This window comes from Coloeus monedula (assembly GCF_965178545.1).
Source record: "Coloeus monedula genome assembly, chromosome: 16".
Lineage (NCBI taxonomy): Eukaryota > Metazoa > Chordata > Aves > Passeriformes > Corvidae > Coloeus > Coloeus monedula.
Window position 1 is genome coordinate 14,809,091 of NC_138796.1, and position 23,588 is coordinate 14,832,678.

Genomic DNA, 23,588 nt, shown 5'->3' on the forward strand with positions numbered 1-23,588 from the left:
CTAGAAAACCGATGAGTTTTTCCTAAGTGAACACAAGAGTGCCAGTTTTGCTTACTTTTGAGCCCAGATCAAACTTGAACTTGCTGCTGTCCTCCTCTGGGAGGTCTGCACACTCCCCTCCCTGGGTGTTCATGGCCCTGTAGAGCACCGAGGTGACCTTGAGCAGCTCCTTCACAGCGTATCCATCTGCCTGGTACAGCTTCTTCGTGTTGAGCTTGATGTGAGCCTTGGTAGCCTTGGGCAAGAAAGAAAGAATTCAGCAGTCACAAAGAACAAAATCCTCAGTTATCTGCACTCCAAAGCTCTTTTTGGGGGCACCATGCTCTGCTGTACAGAATAATTCCTCCAATTTGGACACCCAGTTTGCCTCATCATAATACTGGTATTTCTAGAAGAAATTTTTCTGAAAGCTGTGCACTTTCTGCATGTCAGAACATTTGCAGAAAACCCCTCAAACTATCATTATTTCTTCCCTGAGTAAAGATCAGCAAAAAACCCTGTGCACCACTTAAATTCAAATTAAGTTTAAGTGGAAAGTAAGTGCTGCCCAGGGCTTGTGATGATGCTACAGAGAGGTAAATTTCACCCTTAATGAGTTGCAAGAATAAGATCAGTTATCCTAATTTAGCTGTCTTCTCTTCCAGCAGCACCTTCCAAATGTTTCATTGTGTCTCTCAGTTTTCCCCTGCTATGATATTAGTGATTTTATTCCCTTGTCTCCCATCTCTGAAAGGTACAGACAGAGCAGTAAGGAAAAAAATATTAAAAATTCTAATATTATCTTTTTGTACTTCAAAATAATAAAGGGGGGAAATGACTATCTGTCACAGAAAGGACACAAATGTTGTTCTTGAAATTCCTGGTAAGTTTATATTATAAATGAATAGCCCCAAGGAGCCAACCACAAATTTCAGATTAAACTTTGAGGGAGTCTTCGTGGTGGCATAACTAAACAAGGAAGCAAAAAAAAAAAAAAATTGATCACTAGCTATGGATATAAAAATTAAGCTTTAAAATGACACATTAAGCCCAAAAGTGACTTAACATCTTCTTTTCAGTGTATTTTTAAGATGAAACTTCTGGTGAAATGCTTCTCCTTTGGGAATGCTGTGGCAGATAGAGCCTATCCATGAGTCACTGGTGGTATTACACAGCTTTGGTTTTACAGTGTTCCTGGAAAGAATTCCCATTCCCCTCAGGCTCTGACAGGGCAGAATCTTCAAGCTGGGGGAAGAGTCTCAAATATTACAGTATTTGGTACAAGGTTTGCCCACCTGTGAAATTAAAGAGAGAAAGGACCACCACCTCAAACCGTGGATTTGGCTCCAGCTTTTCAAAGGAAAAAAAGCAAATGGATGTTGGCCCATGTTTCTTTGCATGTATTTTATTGAACTTTGTGACTTAAGAATCAGATTTTAATTTCCAATAAATATTTTCCTTTTGCCTCTCTCATCCCAAAATCTCAATCCAGCAGAGGAAAATGACTCTGTATCTGTTTCCAGTGACATGACCCAAGTGGAATGGCTGGAGCTGTGTCAGAGGAGGGTCAGGCTGGAGATCAGGAAAAGGTTTTTCTCCCAGGCTCCCCAGGGAATGGGCACAGCCCCAAGGCTGCCAGAGCTCAAGGTTCCAACTCAGGATCTTCTGTGATTCCTGAAAATTGAAGCCCAAACTCCTAGAACAGGCTCCTGATGTTTTGCACCCTGAGCTGGGGGAATACAGAGTCACAGTACAAAAAAACCCTGATTCCTTTTGAAATGTTGTTCTCAGAAGGACCTCAAATGAGCCAAGACACAAAGTGAAAAGCCAGGTATGTCCACTTCCCTTCCTCTGCAGTAGAAGCAATCTAAAAAATTAATTGCAGAAACAGCAAGTATGACATTGTAGGAGAAGTGGTCATTAAATTGATGGACTCTGTTAAACATCCCCTGTCCAAATGCACTAAATTATAAAGGATGTTGTTAAGACACGAGTTCCAATTTCAGCTCCATTCACTCTCAAGAGAGTAAAATCAATGTCTAGTAAGAGGGAAAAAATGGCTTTTCATTCAAAGGCTACTTAAAAAGAGAAAAAAATACACAGACAAGTACATATATTTTTCAGATTGGCACAATGGCCCTGTGGAGTCAAGAAGACAACTTCGTGTTTGGAAAGTCACCTCATCCCTTCATATTTGGGACAGTTGCCTATTTTATTTGTTGTTTTATTTTATAACATTTCTAGTTTTAAAGAACCATTTAAAGCCACAGCTATTTATTCTGAAGATCAGATGGTTAAAATGCAACAGAAAAATATATAAATATATAGCAAGAATGGCAGCAACAGCCAGAAAATTTGCTTAACTTCACAATCTGCTTTATTAATATAATGGAGCCAAATTTTGACTGTGGTGTCTGACTCCTGCAAAAGGTTTTGTGGCCTTAGGTTGCTCAGTTTGTTTTCATGAATGGATTTCTATGAGATGAACTCATCAGAGGCTTTTTGTTGCCCTCTACTTCCAATTTGGATCCAAGTGGGCTCCAGCAGGGGCCAGGTATTGAGCCCCACCAATTAGGGCAGCTCTAGGGAGGCAAATGATTAACAACCCACCTAAGACAACCTTGCAGACACTTCAGAACTTTTAGGTGTGGAAAGGAGACATTTAGTAAATTCTCAAACTGCCAGGAACACAGAGCAGTACCTAATTTGTGTGGAAAATTAACACCTCCTTACTCCTTGTTCAGTAAAGCAGAGCAAAGCTCCAGTTGTACTTCCTAATGATGGATCTGTCCTGACATTCTCTTCTGAGACAATTCCGTCTCCATCAAATCTCCCAAATTAAGCCATTAACTCCTGGAGAACATAATTGTGGACAGTGAATTATTAAGGAAATGTCTACAAGCTTTTCTCATCCTGAAAATGCTGAAAACCTACAATAATCCCCATATTAACGTGTAATATTAACTGAGACTAAGTACAGCATGATTAAAGTAATTTCCATTAATTTCATTTTCTGAATCATATTATGTAATTCTCCAAAACCTTTGAGATTTCTGACATGAAATCAGCTATTGAAAAGCAAGACATTATTTCTGCTTCCAGACTTGTGCTTGGAGGGGGTAAACACTTCCAAACAAAACAGACCTTTTCACTCCATCTCATGATGCTCCAAGGCTCAAAAGTACATTCTAATATGTACAGGAATGTACCATGCTCTGAACATGGCAAAATGAAGAACTAAGAGAATTTATGGTGCACACTATTCACAAATGACAAGGGAAATATTGTTAAAACGACATTTTAAATTTTTTTTTAAGTATTGTAATTCATCTTTGGTATTAGCATAAAGACTTCCATTGCTTCCAGATCCACCTGCAGCCCCAGAAAGTTCTTTTCACATAATGAAGGGTGTTATCTAAGTGTGTGATAACATCAAAGGCTCACACTGCTTCAAAATCACATGAATTTTGGACAATGTTATTTTATTCCAAAAGACTAAAAAATTTCATGGCCCAATCCAAATATGCTCATGCATAAAAAAACTGGTCTGAGAAAAACACATGCCCTGATCTATGGAAAATCCCATACAACATATGCCAATATATGATTCTATAGCATAAAGAAAACATCAGAAGTTATGATTATTCAAGCACAGAAGAGAATCAGGCATCCAAATTTAGCAATAACCATGGTGGGATCTCTTTTAAAACAACTGAAATGGTTTAAAACCATCTCCTATCTACAGCTGTGTCTTCCACTGTTACCTTTTATAAATAAGGAGAGATAAGAATATTATTTTAGATCCCAATATTGTATTTAGATCCCAATATTGTATTTAGATCCCAGTTCTGCAGAGAGAAGGCCAAGATGTCAGTAACAGCACGCCCTGGCCTCTTCAAATTTCCACCAGCACAAGACACAGGATCACAGAATGGTTTGGGTGGGAAGGGACCTTAAATCCCCTCCAGTCCCACCCCGTGCCATGGGCAGGGACTCCTTCCACTATCCCAGGCTGCTCCAAGCCCCATCCAGCCTGGACACTTCCAGGGATAATGCAGCACCAGAATGCAACACAAACTCAGCCACCCCCTGAAGGGAAACTCTGTGGGGTTAAGAGGGAAAGTTCTAAAGCTGACATGGAACCAGGATTTCAGATTTTCAGGATTTCAGCCCAAGCACAGCTCCCGGGCAGACTCACCATGAACTGAGCCACAGCCTTAATGAAGAAAACCCGGTCCTGCTCTGTCTCCACATCCCCAGGAATGTCAGTCTGAGGTTCATACCTGTGCAAACAACAGGTGGAGATTAGAACAAGGTTCTGGCATATTAAAAGAGACTGGTCCATCTGTGAGGCAAAAATGAAACACAAAGCAAGCACGGACAAGAGTGGAAAATAAATGTTCAGCTCCCACTGCAGCCTGGGGCATCCAGAGCCTGGAATGCACACAGTGGGGTTGTACAAAACCTGACACACTGCACAAGTTCCTATCCAGACATCATTTCAAACATTCTCCTTTCACAAGTAAAGGAAGCTTATGGAAAAACAAACTGAAATCTGTGAAACACTTAAAAAAACCAGGAGTGAGATGCAGAAAATTCTAGGAGTGGCCAGTCTATAGGAACCAGGGAGGAATAAAGGAAAATTCAGTGATTTGGACCCTCAGTGTAAACAGCAGCATCTTCAAGACTATTTAGGCGACTTAATCCAAGTAATTTTGAGAGGTTGTGAGTATATCCCTATTTCATGATAATTGCAAGAGTATTCAGCAAATTTCTAATGGCTTGGGAATTAATGGATGTTAATTATGAATCCAGGACAAAAAACCAGCAATCAGACAAACTGGTCAAGGTTGGTTTCAATTATAATATTCTACCTCATGATCTTAAAAAAATCTCTTAATTTTACACTTAATTGGGAGAGAAGATAATGTATAATTCAAGTAACACTTCAAGACACAGAAATATTTAACAAAAGGCTGACAATGGGTTAGGTGGGTGTAAAACTGCAACTGGACAGTGGTAGATTAGAACCAAACCATTTTACTTGTTTTAAACAGGTTGTGGATGCAGGACAATATCAGGCTGAGCCAACAACTGTAGCAACAAGGCAAAAACTGGCTGGGTTTTGGTGAAGTTCCCACAGTAGATCAATCACCCTGTTTGGATAAAAGGTCATGGACAGGATGGTTGTGGAATTTGGAGAATATGGGAGAGAGATAAGGCTACTTTTGAATGAATGTGCCCACAGTCAGGGTGCAACCTCTGCCAGGACTGAGTCACTGCGTTTCCTACTCCAGTCTGTGCAATTAAACTAAAAACCTGCGAACTACCACATTTCTATCTGGTATTTAGAAGAGCAGAGCTCAAAGAATAAGTATCACTGAGTTTCCTAATTTCACACCACATCATCAGTTCCAAGCACACTCCCCGCATGCCAGCATCAGCCCAAAATTTGTTAACCTCATCACCAACCTTTTCACCAGCCACAGCAGCACTTCTGACACAAGCATGAAGTTTGGGGTGTGGAAATTCTCCATGGATATGAGTCGAGGATACCCCAGCGCCCTCATCATCTCAGTAAAATCTGAAAAATGAGGAAGAGCAGGGATTCCTTCTTATATATCCAATAAGGGCTTTGCCAAGATTGCCATCCCCCATAGAGTGCTGCTTAGTTACCATGAGATATACCCAGTGCAAAGCACTGTTAAAAAATTCAACCTCAATAATTAACATAAATCACATCATTTCAACAGAAAACACGCCAAAGTGAAAAGAGGCGTTTTAAACGAGATTCACTGAGCTGAAACAACGCTGACACAACGCTGACACAGTCTCTCCCTGCAAACGCAACGTGCAATTGTGTCCCCTAGGGGCTGGGGGAATCCCGCCCGTGCAGGGCTGTGCCACCGGGATCCCTCCCAGGCAGGGACCGGCGGGCTCAGCCCTGCATCCCCCGCGGCACCGCCCGCCGGCAGCTCCGTGTGCGGCCGAGAGGAGCAGCGGGGCCCCCCGGGAGGCCGAGCCGGGGGTGCCGCGTCCCGCCCGGCCCAGCCCGGCCCCGGCCGCGCTCACTGCGGAGGTCGCGGAACGACATCGCCGGGACCCGCGGCCGCCGCGGCTCTGAGGCAACGCGCTACGGCGGCGCGGCGGGGCCAAACCCTGCGGGAAGCGAAGTGTGCGGCGGGCCGGACACTGAATCACTGAATCACGGAATCACGGAATCACGGGATCACGGAATCACGGAATCACGGGATAACTTGAGGTGGAAGAGCGCTCTGAGATCTGCGAATCAGCCTGTGATCGGTCGCCACCGTGGCGACCAGAGCAGAGCACTGAGTGCCATGTCTAAGCTTTCCGTAAACACCTCCCGCCACAGTGAATCCATTGCGCACATGGGCAGCCCGTTCTGATATCCCTTCACCCTTTATGGTGTGAAAAACGAGGTTCACTCTTAGTAAAGTTTTAAGGAAAGTTTAATAAAAGGGACAATTAGGAGACAATAGCAAAAAGGGTATTATGGCCGGGTGCTTTGGCAGAGAGCCAAAGGCACACCTCTACATCCAAAAATTGTCTTTAAAAGAACATCTCTTATTGCATATTCATCACAATCATGCATGATTCATAAATTCTTTGGAGTTTCTGTGTATCATCCCATCAGCCTTATCTTCCTTCTTGGCTCCATTCCATCTCTGCTCCCTCCATCAATTCTTCTCTCTGGTTTCAGGTCGTCTTCTTCTCTGATAAGATACTCCAGCAATGTGAAGGCTTTCTCTGCCTATTTTTTCTAAACTGACTACATAAACAATAGACATTCTATATCATGTATTACATTACAGAACCTAGGTAAAGTTTTTCTAACATTAAGGAACATGAAAAAAAAAGCCAATATCACAATATATTCATAACAATTATGTAACATGCGAAAAGCCAACATCACAATACATTCATAACAATGAGAAGAAATTCTTCCTAGTATCCAACCTAAACCTCGCCTGGCACACTTAAGACTATGTCTTCTTATCCTGTCCCTTGTTCCCTGGCAGCAGAGCCCGGCCCCCACCTATTACAGCTGGTGTGGGGTCAGTGGCTCTGACCCAGGAAGAGGTGACCGGTCCGGGGAGATGGTCCCAAAAGGAATCGCCTTCCCAAGGCCCGGTGTCTTCCCTCAGCTGCTGGCAGAGGGGCCCTTGCAGAGGCTGTCAGCTCTTTAGTGATATCAGCTTGTGATTCCAGCTCAGCTCTGCAGGGCAGCCAACAGGCCAAGCCAGACCAGAGAGAGACGAGAGGCTCGTGTGGCTGGTTCCGCACGAAGGGAGCTTTATTGTGGGTTCCCTCCAGCGAAGGGGAAAGCCAGGGACAAGAGCTCTCCCTCACAGGGGCAGTGGCCTTAGCTTTTATAGGGATACAAGGGATGGGTGAAGGCCAATGGGTTACAAAGGATCTGCATAGGGTCTCCTAAAGGATTGTGGGTCTGTGTTTTCTCTCCGTGACCAAAGAAGTGGTTGCCTTTCCAGGGAGTCCTGCTGGGCCATTACAAAATCTCTTAGCAGAGATCCCTCCAGGGCAGGGGCTGGGCATACCCCACACCCACCCAGCTGCACCCTCCTGTCACGAAGCTGCCGAGAGTGAGAAGGTCCCCCCGAGCCTCCTCCTCTCCAGGATGGCTCCCCCAGGCTCCCTCAGCCTCTCTGCACAGGACATGAGCTCCAGCCCCTTCCCCAGCTCCCTTCCCTTCCCTGCACCCGCTCCAGCCCCTCAATGTCCTTCTGCAACTGAGGCCCCACAACTGCACACAGCACTCGAGCTGTGGCCTCCCCAGTGCCCAGCACATGGCCACGAGCCCTGCCGTGCTGCTGCCGGCCGCTCCCTGCGCCCCGCCCTGGCTCTGCCCCGGCGGCCTCGGCGGGGTCCGGCCTCCCCCGTGTTCTGTGGGGCGGGAGACGCTGCCCCGACAGCCCGGGCGAAGCGCAGGTGGCAGCTCCGTGTCGTGGCTGTGTCCCCCGCGCTGGGGACACCCCCGGGCTAAGCCGGGATGGGGTTTGTGCCTCAGGAGGGAGGGCTGGGAGCCATCGCCGGGGGATTCTGAGGAACCCCGGCCGTGTGTGCGGTGTGAGGGGAGGCCCGGCGGGGCCCGTTCTGCACCCGGCCGGAGCACACACGGACCCACCGGCCACATCCCATCCATCCACCCTCCACGCGCTCTGCAGAGGACGACAAGGATCTCTCCGAGGGCAAGAGCCCGGCTTTTGTGGAGCAAAAAATCAAAACCATGAATGAGACTAGAAGATAAATCTCCAACTGCAGACGGGGGTATCTGGACCCCAGAATGCACACAGTGGGTTTGTGTACGAACTGCAAAACGTGTAAAGCCTGACACATTTCCCTGGCAGGAATTGCTGCTGGGGGGTCCTGAATACACCTCTTCAGCCACTGTGGATAAGGAGCAAAATTTACTAGGCTTAGTCAAGGCTGGGAAATACTTACTTTCAGAAGGAGATTAAAACATGTTAGGAAGTCAACTAACAGCAGCCTGTATCTTCACAAGTGCGTTTCCCTTTGTCGTGAAGAAACCATAAACACAAGACACAAAATTCCTAACCCTGCTACAGTATTCATTGTATATCCTCACTGATCCCTATGGTCAGGTCTGCATTTCCATCCTGGATTTCCTTTTGTCTGTAAGCACCAGGGCAGGCCATGGCTTTGCTCATGCCAACCTTCCAGCAGGCAGTTTGTATCATGTACATCATCCATGACTCAGAGCTCTGAAAGTTCTTCAGAATAAAAGTCAATTAAACTGTACAGGTACATTTTTATAGGAAAACTGAGAATCCCACCTTTAGAAATATTTTATTGATAACATCTACAAATTTTCTTTTGTTGTATTACTGTCCATATTGTACCAGAGTGCACCAAAAGGCAGAGGGAGGGTTCTGGGTTGTCCCAGAAGGTGCTCTCAGAACCCTGGGGTACCCGGGGCTGCTGGTGGACAGTGGCTGAAGCAGAGCCAGGTGTGCCCAGGTGGGCAAGAAGGCCAATGGCCCCTGGCCTGTGTCAGCAGTGGTGTGGCCAGCAGGGGCAGGGCAGTGCTCGTGGCCATGTGCTGGGCACTGGGGAGGCCACAGCTCGAGTGCTGTGTGCAGTTGTGGGGCCTCAGCTGCAGAAGGACATTGAGGGGCTGGAGCGGGTGCAGGGAAGGGAAGGGAGCTGGGGAAGGGGCTGGAGCTCATGTCCTGTGCAGAGAGGCTGAGGGAGCCTGGGGAGCCCATCCTGGAGGAGGCTCAGGGGGGACCTTCTCACTCTCGGCAGCTTCGTGACAGGAGGGTGCAGCCGGGTGGGGGCCAGGCTCTGCTCCCAGGGAACAGGGACAGGATAAGGGGACGTGGAGTCACAGAATCACAGAATGTGTGGAGTTGGAAGGGACCCCCAAGGATCCTCCAAGTCCAACTCTTGGCCCTGCACTGGAGAGCCCTGTGCTGAACATGCCGCTGTGAAAGGCCAGCAAAGTCTGCACAGGGGACACAGAGGAGTCCTGCAAGAGTCACCCGTATTCCAGAGAAGGGAGAGAGTGTGCCAGGCCGTACCCCGGTGGGGTGTCTCTCAAGTTTTTGGAGGAGGCAGCGTCCTTTTCTCCTGAACTCCTGACCGCATGTTGCCCTCCTCCTTTCCCCAGTGCTGATGTCCTAGGAAGGTGCAGCCTTCCCCAACCACCTACCCCATATTGCCCCTTGAACACATAGCCCCGCCTTGTCATGCATTGTATGACCACTGAAATGAGCTTGAAGCCCAGCCTGGGCAGAAAAGTTCATCTTCACAAGTCCATGAAGCCTGGGCATTTTCCCCTAAAGTTCAGAAGTTCAGACTGTGCTTGAGTCTGCCCCCAGCCATTCCTCCAGACCGAGTCCTCTGTGACGATATTCACACCCATTTCTCCTGTCACAAGCAACAGCCTTGTGACATCACAGCCTTTGGGGACAGCATGGTGGTTGGTAAGTGTCCCCAGCCCATCGCCGTGCCCAGAGCCCAGGCAGAAGTCGGCTGGGAAGGACGTCCAGAGCCTGTTCAGCGGGGGCAGCTCGTCCGTCAGCAGCACCATGCTCAGCCAGGGGCTCTTGCCGCTGCTGCCGCTCTCGGTGCTGCTGCTCTTGGTGCAGCCACTGGACCCTTCCAGCCACGCTGCTGGGGACACAGGGAGCTGGGATGCGCTTCCCCAGGCCCTGGAGGAGCAGGAGGCCGTGGCGCCAGGGAGGGACACCATGCTGGTCCTGGAGGCGCTGCCGTGGATCTGCGTAGCCGTGGCCCTGATTCTCAGGGGCTTTTACGTGGGCTGGGTCCTTGTCAGAGGGCTCAGGAGACACTGGGGAGAGGTGAGGGAGGGGCTGAGGCAGGTGGGCCGGTGCCGCCAAGGCCTTGGGCCAGGAGGGTGTGGGGCGAGGGCCGAGAGCCCCGTGGGGGAGCAGAGCTGGGCAGGCCCGCGGGTGCCTCTGGGGCAGCCCTTCGGCCAAGGCTTTGGCGGAGCGGGGGCCGAGCCCAGCGCTGGGCAGGAACGGGCCCGGCTGAGCCGGAGCTGCTCTTGCTGCAGCCTCTGCCCGGGGCAGCCCGGCCGGGCCCAGGCTCTCTGTGCAGGAGAGGCCAAGGGCAGCGCCCGAGGGCTCAGCCCCGGGGCCCCTCTGCCCCTCCATCGGGCTCCCTGTGCTGGGTGTTGCAGGAGAAGAGCCGGAGCGCCGGGACCTCTGCACGGCCGTGCTGCCAGGGCCACGGCTGCTCCGAGGAGCTGCTGCAGCTGCTGCTGGAGAACCAGGCCCTGATGAAGATGTCTCTGCTCCAGAGCTCCCGGCAGAGGCCAGTGCCCCGAGGGAGGAGGCGAAGGAACGCTGGCACTCAGAAGAGCAGACTCCACCTCTCGCCTCTCCTCCGACTCCCCAGCCCCAGCTCATCTCTGGGCTTGGTGGACATGGCAGGGAATGTGTGACCAGTGCTGAGCCCGGGCACTGGGACATTCCCACCCATAGGTGTTAGGAACCCCTTTGTTATTAGGAAATAGTTTTCCCTGGAATCTTCTTAACCACACAGTTCGAGTTTGTAGCAGTGTAGAAACTTTTAAGAGTATTAATGTTCAATAAATTTCATGTTTTCTGTACATTGCTGTGTTATTTTACTGTTCCATATGCATCAGCGGGAGTCCCGTTGATGGTTTAGCACATGTGCTGCAGACCAGCAGTAAAGTAGAGCCTGAAAGTCACAGCAGGATTTAAAGATTATTGAGGGCAGCTGGAATTCAGACCGTGGGCAATATTCTCTTGCCTGCATCTTCCAAAGAAGCTTTTCTTCGGTCCCTGTCTGCACTGTGCCAGGGAGCCCCAAAGGCCCAGGGAGGTGTCTGGGTGGCCCCAGAAGGCGCTTGCAGGCCCCTGGGCAGCCCCAGGGAAGTGTCAGGAGCATCTCTGGGGTGCTCAGACAGACACACAGAATTGCTGGGCTGCAGAAACTGCCACAGAAGCCAGCCTGAGCCAACCAACACGGCTTTTGCAGCCTCTCAGCTCCAGCCACATCCAATGCTGACTGATCCTGGCAGCAGCTTCGTAATAAACTTCTTAAAGGGTTTTGATGTCCCGAGTTTGCCCCTACAGACATAACCCACAGCAGTTTCCATGTTGATACATCGAGCAAGAACAGCGTGAGGGTTTCTGTGCTGACAGTGGTGATGTTGGATAGACAAAGGAATGGGAGCTGTGACCACAGATCTCGGCAGGAACACTGCATGAAGCAGCCACAGCTCTTCATGACAGGGTCATCTGTATCTCAGGGTGGATTGAGTTGAAAATCATCTCCATGTCAGGCTGATACATGGATGTCTGAGGACATTTTGCAGAGCAGTTCACAGTTTTTTCACTTCTAACTGCCCAAGCTTAGAAAACACACCGACACGGACTCTGTAGTGAGCAATACTCACGCACATGATTGAAAAAGTAATCAAAAGCAAGGAAAGAGCAATAAATCCTGAAAGAATAAATACTGAAATGAAGTAGTTACATTAGGAAATAGGAGATATGTTTAGAGACTGGGTTTCTGTCTTGGGGTGACGTTATGATGTGTATCCCATATCGCTGCCTATGCCCAGAAATTAATTTTTGTGCCTTTCTATGCCTCTGAACTGAGCCTGAGAGGGGGAAGAGGAAAAAAAAAAACTGAGCAAAACTTTCTCCAAGCAGTTTGCAGCTCGTTCAAGGTCATATAAAGATAGCAGGTTTTTTTCCCCCCAGCTGCGGCAGGGGAGTGAGGAAGGACCCAGCTTGCTGTTTGGCACTCAGCTTTTGGCCAGTTTTTTGAGTTTCTCGTTCTTCGGAGAGAGACTGAGAGTTGGACTTTGCTTTTCCTTCTCTGGAATTCCGGATTTTCTCCCTTTCCTACTGGACTGTTTTCAACCTCAGAGCACATCGGGAGGACTTTCCACCGGGCACAGAGGGCCTGGCCCTGGGCCAAGCCCCAGCTCCGAGGAGACCAAAGGGAGGACTCTAACGCTTTCCCAGGTTTTTTCCTCCACAGTGAAAGATTTTACCATTTAACATTATTTTCCTTTCCCGGGTGTTTGTTAAATAAATAGTTTTATCTTCTTCACTTTCCTTCGAGGAAAATTTATTTTTTCCCGAACCTGGTGGGGGGAGGAGTGGTTGTACCTTCTCTCAGAGGATATATTTCTAAATTTGGCCAAACCGGAACAGTTTCTTATGCCAGAAAGCCATGAGACAGCAAACCTTGAATAATTCACCAGTTTAAGAATATATCAGCAATGCCACTTGTTCAGGGGGATCAAAGAAGGAAGGAATCATTCCCCTGCTCTGCTCTGAGTTACACTCACTATTGGTGAAATATGTGGGGGAAAGCCAAAGCTGTAAAATAAATACAATAAATTCCACAGCTGAGGTAAACACTACACTGAGACTCTAAGTAAATAAAATTAATATTTATATATTAATATTAGGCAGCACAAAGGTGCTGCTGGAGGTGGGGTGGATGTAACTTTGAACCAAACAGGGACCCAGAGAGGAGCAGCCTCTCTGGCAGGGGCTCATGTTCCATCCATGAAGGATAAACTTTTCTCCCTGCCCACTTCCCATTTCCAGCAACCCACACCTGAAGGAAAATACACCTCTACTTATTCCCTGGCACATGAACTCACCGCCATGGAAGCATCTCCCCATTCCACCCTCCACACTGGAGCAATTGGGGTTTTTTCTCCTCTTCATCAGGACAAAAGTGGAAATTTTCATGGAAAGGAAGGAAAACTGGCAATTTTGGTGCAGGTTTCTGTGACCGTGGGTGAGCCATCAGCTGGCACTGCAGGCTTTGAGTACAGAACCTGTCAGGGTCTCAACATATAAATAATCAGCTCTATTCATCTTTCCCTCAGTCCTTTCAGCCATCAGACATCTTGTTGCAGATGAAATGGTAGTTGGGGGTGTTTTTATTTGGTTTTTTGGTCTGGATTTTTTTTTTTGCAATATATATATATTTTCATTCTTCATGTTCTACTGTTTTTTCCCCAGAGGTTTTGGAGGGTTTTTTTAGCAGAGCTTGGCACTAAAGCTTCTATCACATTTTTAAGTCGAATTCTCACATCCTTGCATTACCCTACCTGGCAGATAGACCTAAGCCAATTTTTTCCCCTCTGGTAACAAGGAATTAGGCTTTGTGAGGAGTTGCTGCTTCATGAGATTCCCATGGGGCCAGCAGTTACTTGGGGTCAGGCTCACCTGGACCACACTCAGCAAGGGTCAGGATGTTATTTTACAGCTTTGGTTCTCCCCAGGGTCAGAAAAATCACTCTCCAAGGGCTGGAGCCCCTCTGCTTTTGTCTGGGCTGGGACATAAATGTGCTGTTGGAAACGTGATCAAGTGAGAACACAAATTATTTTTAACCTCATTTCTCTAATGCTTTTTAAATTAGGAATAAAAAAATTTGAAATGAGCAGACATTCTTCAGATTCTTCAAGCACAAAAATCAGAAAACACTCAGCTGTACCTGCCCTGTTGCGGGAAAAAATGGGTTAAAAGTCCTCAGGCTTCTTTTGCATCTCAGGAAAACCCTCCTGTGAAGCTGCTGTACACTTCAATATCCTCTAAGTCACCTCTCACATACTGTGGGAAAAAAAATTAAATTAGTGTGGTCATGATGGTGGAGAAAATACAACCTGTTTCTGCTGGGTTGTTTCCCAGCCTACCTGTTAGATATGGTTTTAGCTTTACAAATTGCCTGAAACACTGGGAAGGGAATCTGCCAGACGGTTTGCTCTGAGAGGGGCTGGTGCAAAAAAATCCCCAAAACCAGGCAGGGTAAGAAGTGATGAAGTTTTCCTTTGGCTGGTTCGTGGAATTGTACAGACACGTCATGCTCAGCTTTTTGCATCCACTTTTGCCTTTTACTTCCATTTTTTGCTCTTCCAGTCAGAGCCTCTATTTCCCATCTGGGACATCCATTTTCACCCAAATTCTGTTTTCATGCCTGGGTTGCTGCCACAGGATCTGAGGTTTCTGTTTGCTGCTGAGGGCTGGCTTAGCTTGCAGACTTCTTGGTCTTTGAAGAGTTTCATGAGCAAACGCCTTCCTTCCCACTTTATTTAACATGAACCTCATCACTCCAGAGGTGTGGAAGGGAAAGTAACCCCTCCCAGGAGGGGGGGAAATAGCCAGGGAACCACTGGGGGAAGTGAGGTGCTCTTTGTGCCGAGGAGCCTGGGGAAATCTGAAGGTCTGGGGAAGGGAAATCTGCAGGAATGTCACGTTCCCTGTAATTGCAGTGCAGAGCAGGTCTCCCTGTTAATGGGCTGGCATTAGAGGAGAGCTGGGTGCCCAGGATAAGCCTCAGCCCATGGATCAAACACCAGGGGTAATAAATCAACAGCTGCCCTTTGGTCACTCAGCAGAGGAGCAGGAGAAGCTACTTAGGATGAAAAAACGCCCCCGAGCAAGGAGATTTCCAGATCCATCTCCGTCTGTGTCTGACAGGTCAGGAGAGGAGATTGGCTTCTCATTTATATTCAGTGAAAAACAAAATTATACACACCCTCCATTAACTCCCTCCAAAGCAAAGAGCCATTTGACCCACCCGAAGCCAGCACTAAGTGCTGATTTCCCAAAGTCTGCCTAATTCCTGGGGGTCCAATTTCAGATGGCACAGCACAGCTTGATTTAAAGCCAGCACAGCCCTGCCAGTGAGCCTGGGAGCTGCAAGTCCAGCTCACCGTCACCACAAGGCACAGGGGATCCAAAAATCCTTGATTTCTCATCAAATATCCCAGCTTGTGACCCACAATGATCATGAGATGCTTTGGTGTGTTTTTCACCAACGTTTTGGCTCTTGGACTACCTGGAGGGAAAGGCACAGAGAACAAGCAGCCAGGGTGACAAGGACAGAGAAGGACAGGTTTGGAAGGCCACTGTCACAGTCACCCAGTTTTACCCTTTTTGATAAGGATCACCCAGAAAACGCTGCTTGTGGATGAGGAAACACAAACCCTGCTCACCAAAAGGGTGAAACAAACCTTCCTGAGCCTCCTCTTCTCCAGGCCCCAAACTTGGCACAGCCTCTTTATTTAACTCATTGCAGCCACAGAGTGGTGAAGGTTGGAAAAGCCCTCCAAGATCACCGAGTCCACCCATTCCCCAGCACTGCCAAGGCCACCACTAACCCATGTCCCCAGGTGCCACATCCACTGCATTCAAGTGGACAGGCTTAAGTACAGTTCCAGAGGATTTCCCCCCCCCAGTTAAGTATTTTATATCCCCAGTAACTGAGCATAGTCAGCATTTGGGCACCGCTGTCAAAACCAGGGACACAAATGGGTGGAAATGAGAGCTCTTCCAGGATTATCCCAAATAGTCCTTACCTGTGGAGGTGCAACCTTTGCCTGGCTTTTCCCCCCTCTCTGAGGGGTGCTCTCAGGGGGAGTTGGAGTCTTGGGTAAACAGACCTTGGGCTGGGCCAGTCTGGGAATTTTGTGTCCCTGTGCTGGCAGAAACCTGTGATCTCAGCAGCAGAATTAAGTGTTGCTCTGTTCAAACATGAGGGGAGCTGGTTTGTGTTCAAAACACCTGAAAATAGGTTTGTGACAAGGAAAGGTTTGGAGTGGAAGTGATGGAGGGGCTTTGGGCAGGGATTGGTGAGTGGGAGATCACTGGGCTGGCGGATTTTGCAGACCATGGCCTGCAGGCAGTGGGTGCCAGTGCCCAGGGAGGTGATGGCACTGCTGAGCCCTCCCATGGAACCCCAACTCCAAGCAAAGCCAAAGGGATCCCTGAATCCAGCTTCCTCTCCTGGTAGGAGTCCCAGCCAGAGCAAGCCAGGCACAGTCACAGGGAGAGAGAAGCGACAGCAGGGCCACACCTCACCTGGAAATAGCCCTCTCCTTGGAACCACCTTTTCCTAGTGCAAAACCACTCTCAGCTGTAAAATTGAGCCCAGGGGAAGCCATTCCTCCTGGATGAATCCAGCATCACTCCCAGCAGCTTTGTCACCTGCTTCTGCCTGGTGGAGGGAGACCTGACAACCTCGATGCCAACGCTGCTGCACTGCGGTTCTTATTGGATTTGAGGAATTATTATCCCCCCTCAGTTAGGTAATGAGGATCTCAGGCTCCCTGGGCAGGAGATAGATTTTTTTCTGCAGGCTGGGTGCCTTCATCAGTTCTTAAGCTGTCAGAAAATGTGTGGTCACATCAGGAAAACACTCCTGATGAGGATGTCTGGGCATCTTTATGAGCAGAGCTGACACGTTCGGCCAGAAATCTCTCTTGACTTGACCTCCAGAAAATAGATCACACTGCCAGCAAACCCAGGACCCAGCTTGAGGTTTCATTAAATAAAAGAGAAATGAATAGTCCTCAAAAGCTCATCCAAAGCCTATGGAATTGCAGGAAGGTGATCTCCAGGATGGGGAGGCTGCAGAGCAGGAGTTGGGGTGATGTCTGCCTGCAAGCTCATCAGTAAATGTGCTTGATAACAGCCCATCCCTGCACGGTGTGCAGCACCCTCTGAGCAAGTCCTTGGAGCTGGTTGTGCCCAGCAGAAGGAGCTGAAAAAGGGGCTAAAGAAATCCCAGTTCTATGGGGAAGACAGCAGCTGCTGAGGCAGGAGGCGTGTGCTCCACGCTGCTGCTCCTGGAGAGCTTCCCTGCAACAGCAGGAGCAGGAGTGGGTGTGGAAGGAGCGACAACCAGGGGCTGCACAGCCCTCAATTTACACTGATTAATGGGCCCTGTCACCATCAGAAAGAAAATCACACACAAGCAGCCCTGGCTGACACAAAAACCCAGCAGGGTTTTCAGCCCAGCTCATGGCATCTATTGACACCTTTAGATACAACCCAAACCCCCACATTCTTGTGAAGATTTTGTAAACATGCAGAAATCTGATGCCAGAAAGAGCCCACGATGGTGAGGCCCTGGCACAGGGTGCCCAGAGCAGCTGTGGCTGCCCCTGGATCCCTGGAAGTGTCCAAGGCCAGGTTGGACAGGGCTTGTAGCAACCTGAGACAGTGGAAGGTGTCCCTGCCCATGGCAGGGGGTGGGACAAGATGAGCTTTAAGGTCCTTTCCCACCCAAACCATTCCATGGTCTGTGATTCTCATTTGGGCTTCCAATGGGAGCTGTGTTGGAGCAGAGGAGCATCTCCCTGCAAACACCATGAGAAGCAGCAGCCACTCCACCAAGCCCAGGGTGCTGCCCAGCCTCAGATCCACCTGCTCCAGCAGTTATTTGGGAAGCTCCTGCAGGAACACATGCAAGGAACTGCTAAGAATTGTGCAAGTTGCTTTTTCACTTCATTTTCCCCAAAGTGAGGGGGAGGGAACTTTCCCACTGAGTGTGTTGTGATCCAGCACTGGGCCTGGGGGCTGTCAGCTCCCAAAACTGGGGGCTTTGGGGGATTCCCAAGTCACCCAAATAATGCTGGAGGAGACACATCCTGATGTCTCCTGTGGTAGCTGGGCTTCCAGCATTCCCCAGTCCCACCTGGAGCATCCTGCCTCATGACAGCACAGAGCCTCCAGTCTCAGTGCCTCCCTTTCCCAGCTCTAAGCCAGGTTTTGTACCATGAGAGGGGTTGGCAACCTTGGGGGGAGTTTTTCTGGAGCCCTTTCAGCTCTTCTGGCAGGAGGGAAATGCAGAGCACATCTCTCACCTGGCAGGTCCGAGTTACGTGAATGCTTTGCTGAGCACAACAGAGCAGTGCCAATTACAGTCCAGGGTGAAAATCCATTTTCATCCATCACACAATCCCATAAGGTGGCAAACATCCAACATTTGAGACAGCTGGAGGGCTGGGAAGGATGCAGAACCCAGGGCAAGGCAAGGCAACTTCTTAATGCCTTGGTTCTCCAAAACAGGATGTTAAAGGTGTGGGAAACACCTCTGTTCCCAGAGCAGCTGAGGGGCACCCCCAGTGCTGGGGCACCCCAGGTTTTCCTGCCACAGACCCACTCAGGATGCTCCACAGGGTGGGTGGGGATGCCCCTGGGCTGGGAGGAGCAAGGGCTGAGCTTTCACACTCATTCCTTGGAGTGACTGCAGATGTGTTTTGGCAAATAGCAAAGGAGATCTTCCAGCTTCCCCCTGGAAATTCTGGGGAGCATCCTGAGCTGGCAAAGCACTGCCACACCCCTGAGGAGCACATGAGCAGCTGCTAGGAGGCTCTGATGGAGATGTCCCTTAGTGGTTTCACCTGGGATTAACCCTGACCATGCCCAGCTTAATGATGATTAAGCTAAATAGCAATTAGCAGTGTTTTCACCAGGAGGGGGTCAGCAGGGACACCTTCCACTATCCCAGGCTGCTCCTGAAAGGAATGAGGAGGAGGTGTGTTCACAAACCAGCTGTGGGCCTGCTGGTAGATACAGCCAGATACTGAGAGGGGAAAGAAGCAATGGGAGGAACCATAAATTCTGGAATTTATGGTTCAGGAATTCTGCTGATTGACACAGACTGTTACTAGGCTGAGGCCGTGCTAAATCCCTGGACTTAGAGAAAAAGAACAGAGACACAAGAAAGAAGAAAAAAGGGGGGGAGTACACATTGGAAAGGGGTCTGTATTAGGTGATTTGGGAAGTCTGTACCTCTCAAATACCTCAGCCAATGGGGAAAGAGAGAGGGAAATGAAGCCGGGAAATTTGGATAAAAAGGAGGCTGCGTCCTCTAACAATTTGAGAGATCCCATGGGAAATGCCCCGTGGCCTCTCCCTTTATTCGTATAAAGTTACAGGACTCCTCTGTCTCCTTTTTGGACATAAACCTCTGGTGTTTGTGGATTAATTTTCCTGACGCTCCAAGCCCCATCCAACCTGGCCTTGGACACTGCCAGGGATCCAGGGGCAGCCACAGCTTCTCTGGGCACCCTGTGCCAGGGCCTGCCCACCCTCCCAGGGAACAATTCCTTCCCAATATCCCATCCATCCCTGCCCTCTGGCACTGGGAAGCCATTCCCTGTGTCCTGTCCCTCCATCCCTTGTCCCCAGTCCCTCTGCAGCTCTCCTGGAGCCCCTTTAGGCCCTGGAAGGGGCTCTGAGGTGTCCCTGGAGCCTTCTCTTGTCCAGGTGAACACCCCCAGCTCTCCCAGCCTGGCTCCAGAGCAGAGGGGCTCCAGCCCTCGGAGCATCTCTGTGGCCTCCTCTGGACTCGCTCCAACAGCTCCAGCCAGATTTTTCTTGTGCTGTGGCTCCAGAGCTGGTGATAGAAGAAGTTGCAACCAGGCTCCTACCAGGCAAGGAGGAAATAAAAGATGCATCTCTTTATCTGCCCCTTGAATTCTCGATGCCGGGGTTAAATAAACCCCAGCTTGGAATACGGATGCTGCTCTGCCTGCCAAGGCTTTACATATGGAAGAGGGGAAGCCGTGCCCTTCAGCAGAGGATGGGACAGAGTCCAGCCCCTGGGCAGGATGTGAATAGAGATGAATTTCAGAGAAGTTCTTGATCTTATCGGTTAAACCTTCCGGAAACGAAGGGACCTGGTCGGCTTTGAATCCAGGCTCACATCCCAAGTGCCTGGGGGCTCGCTGGAGGAACGGCAGCTGCTGAAGGCCCTGAGTAAGTGCCAAATCCAACAGCGCCTTTCTGAGCTGGGAATGCTCATTTATCACGGGGATGTGGTGAAACACCGGCTTGGGAGTGACCTTTGCTGTGTGATGGAGTGGGGTCTCTGGCTGTCATCGCCTCAGGGGATGGAAACAAGCTGGAAATGGGATGGAAATGGGATGGAAATTGATGCTCCCTTCTGCAAACGCTGGCCAAAATCCCAAGCTCAGAGCTCCAGGTCTCGTTTAACCCCTGCAAGGTGCTGGCTGGGGGCACCCTCCAGGTGCCGGGGCACCACTTCTTCCTTTTTCACTCAAACCAGCATCTCTCCTTGTCCCTCCAAAGTCCTGTGTCACTCCGTATCTCTCGAAACCAGCATTTTTCAGGAATAAATGTCCAAGCAGATGATTCCCTACGAAATCCCCCGGCTGGTCATTCCTGAGCAGGCTACCAGCGGTGTTTGGCTGATTTCTGGCTATGGTGGACAGGCTGACAAGTCATCAATCCCTTTATAATCACAGTGGAACAGCCTGTGGCCATCGAGGAAACGCTCAAGCACATAATGGAGCATTAAACATTACATTTCTCATGGTCTTCCCAGGGATAAGCCCCAAAGCAGGAATGTCCCGGGGTGAGTTGGGACAGTCCCGTCCCGCGGTGGTGCCGGAGCCACTCGGTGTCCCCCGGACGGTGATTTCACTGTTGCTCTGTCTCAGAGCTCAGATTCACCCCAAATCTCTGCCCTCCAGAGACAGGAGGCTTGGTAGAGCTCGGGGTCATTCCTCTCCTGCATCAGAGAGGTTCAAGTGAGAAACAGATTTTGTTGGGATGCAGGGAACAGCTTTGGAAAAGAGGGAATTCCAGGGCAAACACCTCTGCGCTCACATGGGTCTGCACCTCATTGAGTTAGCAGCAGTTTCTAACAGCACCATCTGCTGATATTAAAAATATTTAAAACACATTGGTTTTTAGGATTTTCACGAGCCTTTGGTGCCCCTGAGCTCCCAGCACTGGAGGTCCCATCTCACGCTGGTTCCTGGGCATTCACACGCTGATGGATTTCTCTACCTCGTACGGCTCCCACAGCCTTTTCTGGGAAGTTCCCTGGATAATTGTGAGTCGGGATGCGTTGGTGAGGGTCTCTGTTCTGCGAATTGCTTCTGGACGGGGAGCAAAGCACCGTGATTAGCAGAGCCTGCAATAACACACATGGGTGAATTCCCCCATCAATGACGGATGGATAAAGTGAAAGCTGCCTTCCGGAGGTTGTTGCTGCTGGTAGCAGTGCTTGGGGGGGAGGGGATTTAGCCCTGGGGCGTTGTCTGGCTGGGTGTCTATCCCTTAGTGACCCTGGCCTTTCTCCCGGGGAACAAGGGACAGGACCAGAGGAAACGGCCTCCAGTTGCACCAGAGGAGGTTTAGGCTGGATATCGGGAAAATTTCTTCATTGAAAGAGTCATCAGGCACGGGAAGAGGCTACTGAGAGCAGTGGTGGAGTCACCATCCCTGGAAGCGTTCCAAAACCTTGCAGTTGTGGTGTTCAGAGACATGGGTTGATGGTGGACCTGGCAGTGCTGACTCGTTGGGACTCGATGACCTCAGAGGGCGTTTCCAACCTGAACAATTCCACGACTCTCAGTGTCCATGCAGGACACTGGAGGATGCTCTCCTCTCCCTGAGCACCCCTGCAGCTCTCAGGTTGCCCAAGAAGCACCAACAGCTTCAACGCCCGAGACCATTCTGGGACAATTTTCCCAGCTCTGATGGTGAACATCACCTTTAATAAATAAATTTCCCAGTTGTGTGTCCTTGGTGACAGCTATGTCCCAAGCCCACCCCGGCAGCACAGCAGCTGTTGGGAGTGGGGTGCTGTCCCAGCCCCTCTTCCCGTGGCTCCAGCTGGCTCTGAGCACCCCATGGATTGGGATCCGGCCCCGGCTGAGCCGTGAGCGCTGCAGTCGCTATGGAGACCTCACCTGAAATGCATCAATATGGAGAGGAACAGCTCGTTCCTCATGTCCCTGTTCAAGGGACCAGGGAGAAAATCCCATCCAGATGGACCACACCGGGACAATAACGTCTGGAGTTTTGTGATTCCTCTCCAGGGAATGGCATCCACATGCTGCAGCCCTGGGCTGTCCCCCAAATCCAGCGTCCTTGTGGAGCCCACCCAGTGCTCCTGCTGCCATTAGATGGATTCACCCAGGGAGATCTGTGGGTGAACACGTGCAGTGTTTGTGTCTGGGAAGGGGGATGTGGCCAGAATCATCCTCCATGAGTGCCCCAGGGCCATGTTATCATGGAATGGTTCGTGTTGGAAGGGACCTTAAAGCCCATCCAGTGCCACCCCTGCCATGGGCAGGGACACCTTCCACTGTCCCAGGCTGCTCCAAGCCCCCTCCAGCCTGGCCTTGGACACTGCCAGGGATCCAGGGGCAGCCACAGCTGCTCTGGGCACCCTGTGCCAGGGCCTGCCCACCCTCCCAGGGAACAATTCCTTCCCAATATCCCATCCAGCCCTGCTCTCTGGTAGTGGGAAGCCATTCCCTGTGTCCTGTCCCTCCAGGCCTTTGTCCAAAGTCCATACTCTGTTAATGAGCGAACACCGTGGTGTTGGCTCATGCTGGGGGAGACACCTGAGGCTCATTTTCCCCCCAGACAGCCAGTCCTTACCCTGGGCTGCTCTGCCATCGGTTATTTGTCACTTTGAATAACCAGACGCCGCTCGCATCACTGGAGCAACAGCTGTGACTCCTCATCCGTCTGGCTCCTGTGTCTGCTCCCAGCCTACTGCAGCAGCTTCGAGGCAAACATCTGATTTTTGCAAAATAAATGCATTTTCTGGTGCATTCAGCTAGTTTTGGGGTATGAACCCCATCCTGCTGCAGGGCAGGGTGGTGGGCACCAGCATTGCAGCACGGAGGGACGCCCAGTTGCACTGGGAGGGAGGTGGGAGCCTGGCAGGGCTGCACTGCTGGTAATTTGGGGGACCCCAGGGGAATCTCCCCCGCTCCACTGATGGGAAAACCACCTTCCCCAGCCCTGCCCCAGCACAGACCCCCTCCCTCCCCACTGCCGGCACGTGGGGTGCTGGGAAAGCAGCGGGACCGGGGCCACCAGGCTTGTCCCATGGCTCATCCCTGCCCTTGAAGGTCCCCTGGCTGGATGATGGGACCCATGGATGTCACAGGCTGTGTCCCCGTGCTGGATCCAGTACTGTCCCCAGGGCCTCCTGGTCCCCAGGGGAGGGTGGCCCCCGCAGCCCACCCTGCCTGCACGGGGGCTGTCACCACGGCAGCACCTCACAGCACCCAGCCCAGGGGACAGCCAGAGGGACACCGAGCCTGGGAGGTGAAGGACTTTCCCTGGGGCTGTGTGATGGGGGCTCTGGGGGAGACTGAAAGGGTCTGGATCCTTGATCCAGTCCCTGTGACCCACAGTTTGAGGGCTGGACCCCCATCCCTGTCCCCGTGTGATACAGCTGGGGACTGTCGTAGGGGCTGGACCTGGACCCCCATCCCCATCCTCATGTGACTCAGCTGGGG

At 50.4% G+C, this 23,588-nt stretch overlaps 1 protein-coding gene across 2 annotated transcripts in view; it reads right to left on the bottom strand.

The window, feature by feature from the left end:
* CLUAP1 (clusterin associated protein 1) overlaps window positions 1–6,092 on the bottom strand; it is a 57,892-nt gene extending 51,800 nt beyond the window's left edge. For both annotated transcript variants that reach the window (XM_082292044.1, XM_082292043.1), the window contains exons 1-4: window positions 6,052–6,092; window positions 5,452–5,563; window positions 4,178–4,262; window positions 56–235 (exon numbers count right to left, since the gene is read on the bottom strand). In XM_082292044.1, coding sequence (XP_082148170.1) covers window positions 56–235; window positions 4,178–4,262; window positions 5,452–5,563; window positions 6,052–6,073 — 399 coding nt within the window. In that variant the 5' untranslated portion in view covers window positions 6,074–6,092. The remainder of the gene's footprint in view (window positions 1–55; window positions 236–4,177; window positions 4,263–5,451; window positions 5,564–6,051) is intronic.
* Window positions 6,093–23,588: the final 17,496 nt, after the last annotated feature.